The 621-nt window shown below is 49.0% G+C and overlaps 1 protein-coding gene across 1 annotated transcript in view; it reads left to right on the top strand.

Moving 5' to 3' along the window:
• The first annotated feature begins 6 nt into the window (after nt 1-6).
• The window catches only part of LOC116702192 (uncharacterized serine-rich protein C215.13), a 5,193-nt gene continuing 4,578 nt past the window's right edge, over nt 7-621 (top strand). Inside the window, exon 1 of the mRNA XM_032536351.1 lies at nt 7-437. Within this exon, the coding sequence (XP_032392242.1) occupies nt 33-437 (405 nt within the window). The 5' untranslated portion in view covers nt 7-32. The remainder of the gene's footprint in view (nt 438-621) is intronic.

Below are 621 nucleotides of genomic sequence, written 5' to 3' on the forward strand. Positions count from 1 at the left end.
ATACGTCAGTATACAAACGATTCATTGAGAAAATGCTTAAATCCAATTCTGGACCAAAATCATTTGGAAGACCTCGGCCTTCAGGAGGTATGCACTCTTCTTCGAAGAAGTTCAAACAAAGGTGTGAGAGACCTTTGTATCCTGAAGACCTCAACCCTCCCACCATCTTGAGGGAGCACGGACGAAGGGGTGAGAGACCTTTGTCTAGTGGAAGCACCAACCCTTCTGCCACCATGAAGGGGCACAGGCAAAGGGGTGAGGGCCCTTTGTCTTGTGCAGAGAACCAGCCCTCTACCACCAGGCAGCGAGAACAAAGGGATGTGAGCTCTTTGTTCTTCATTGGCACCAACCCTTCTACCACCATGAAGGAGCAAAGGCAAAAGGGTGAGGGCCCTTTGTCTTGTGCAGAAAACAAGCCCTCTACCACCAGGCAACAGGTACAAAGGGCTGTGAGATTTTCCTCTTTTGATGAAGTCAAGACTTTTACTCCAATGCGGAGACAAGCATGGAGGAGTGAGAGCTCTTTGTCTTCTTCTTCTGAAGACGACCAGCCTTCTACCATGAGGAGGGAGCAAGAAAAAAGGTCTGAGAGCCCTTCTTCTTCTGATGAAGTCGAGCCTT

The sequence above is a fragment of the Etheostoma spectabile genome, chromosome 14 (genome assembly GCF_008692095.1).
Source record: "Etheostoma spectabile isolate EspeVRDwgs_2016 chromosome 14, UIUC_Espe_1.0, whole genome shotgun sequence".
NCBI classification, from domain to species: domain Eukaryota; kingdom Metazoa; phylum Chordata; class Actinopteri; order Perciformes; family Percidae; genus Etheostoma; species Etheostoma spectabile.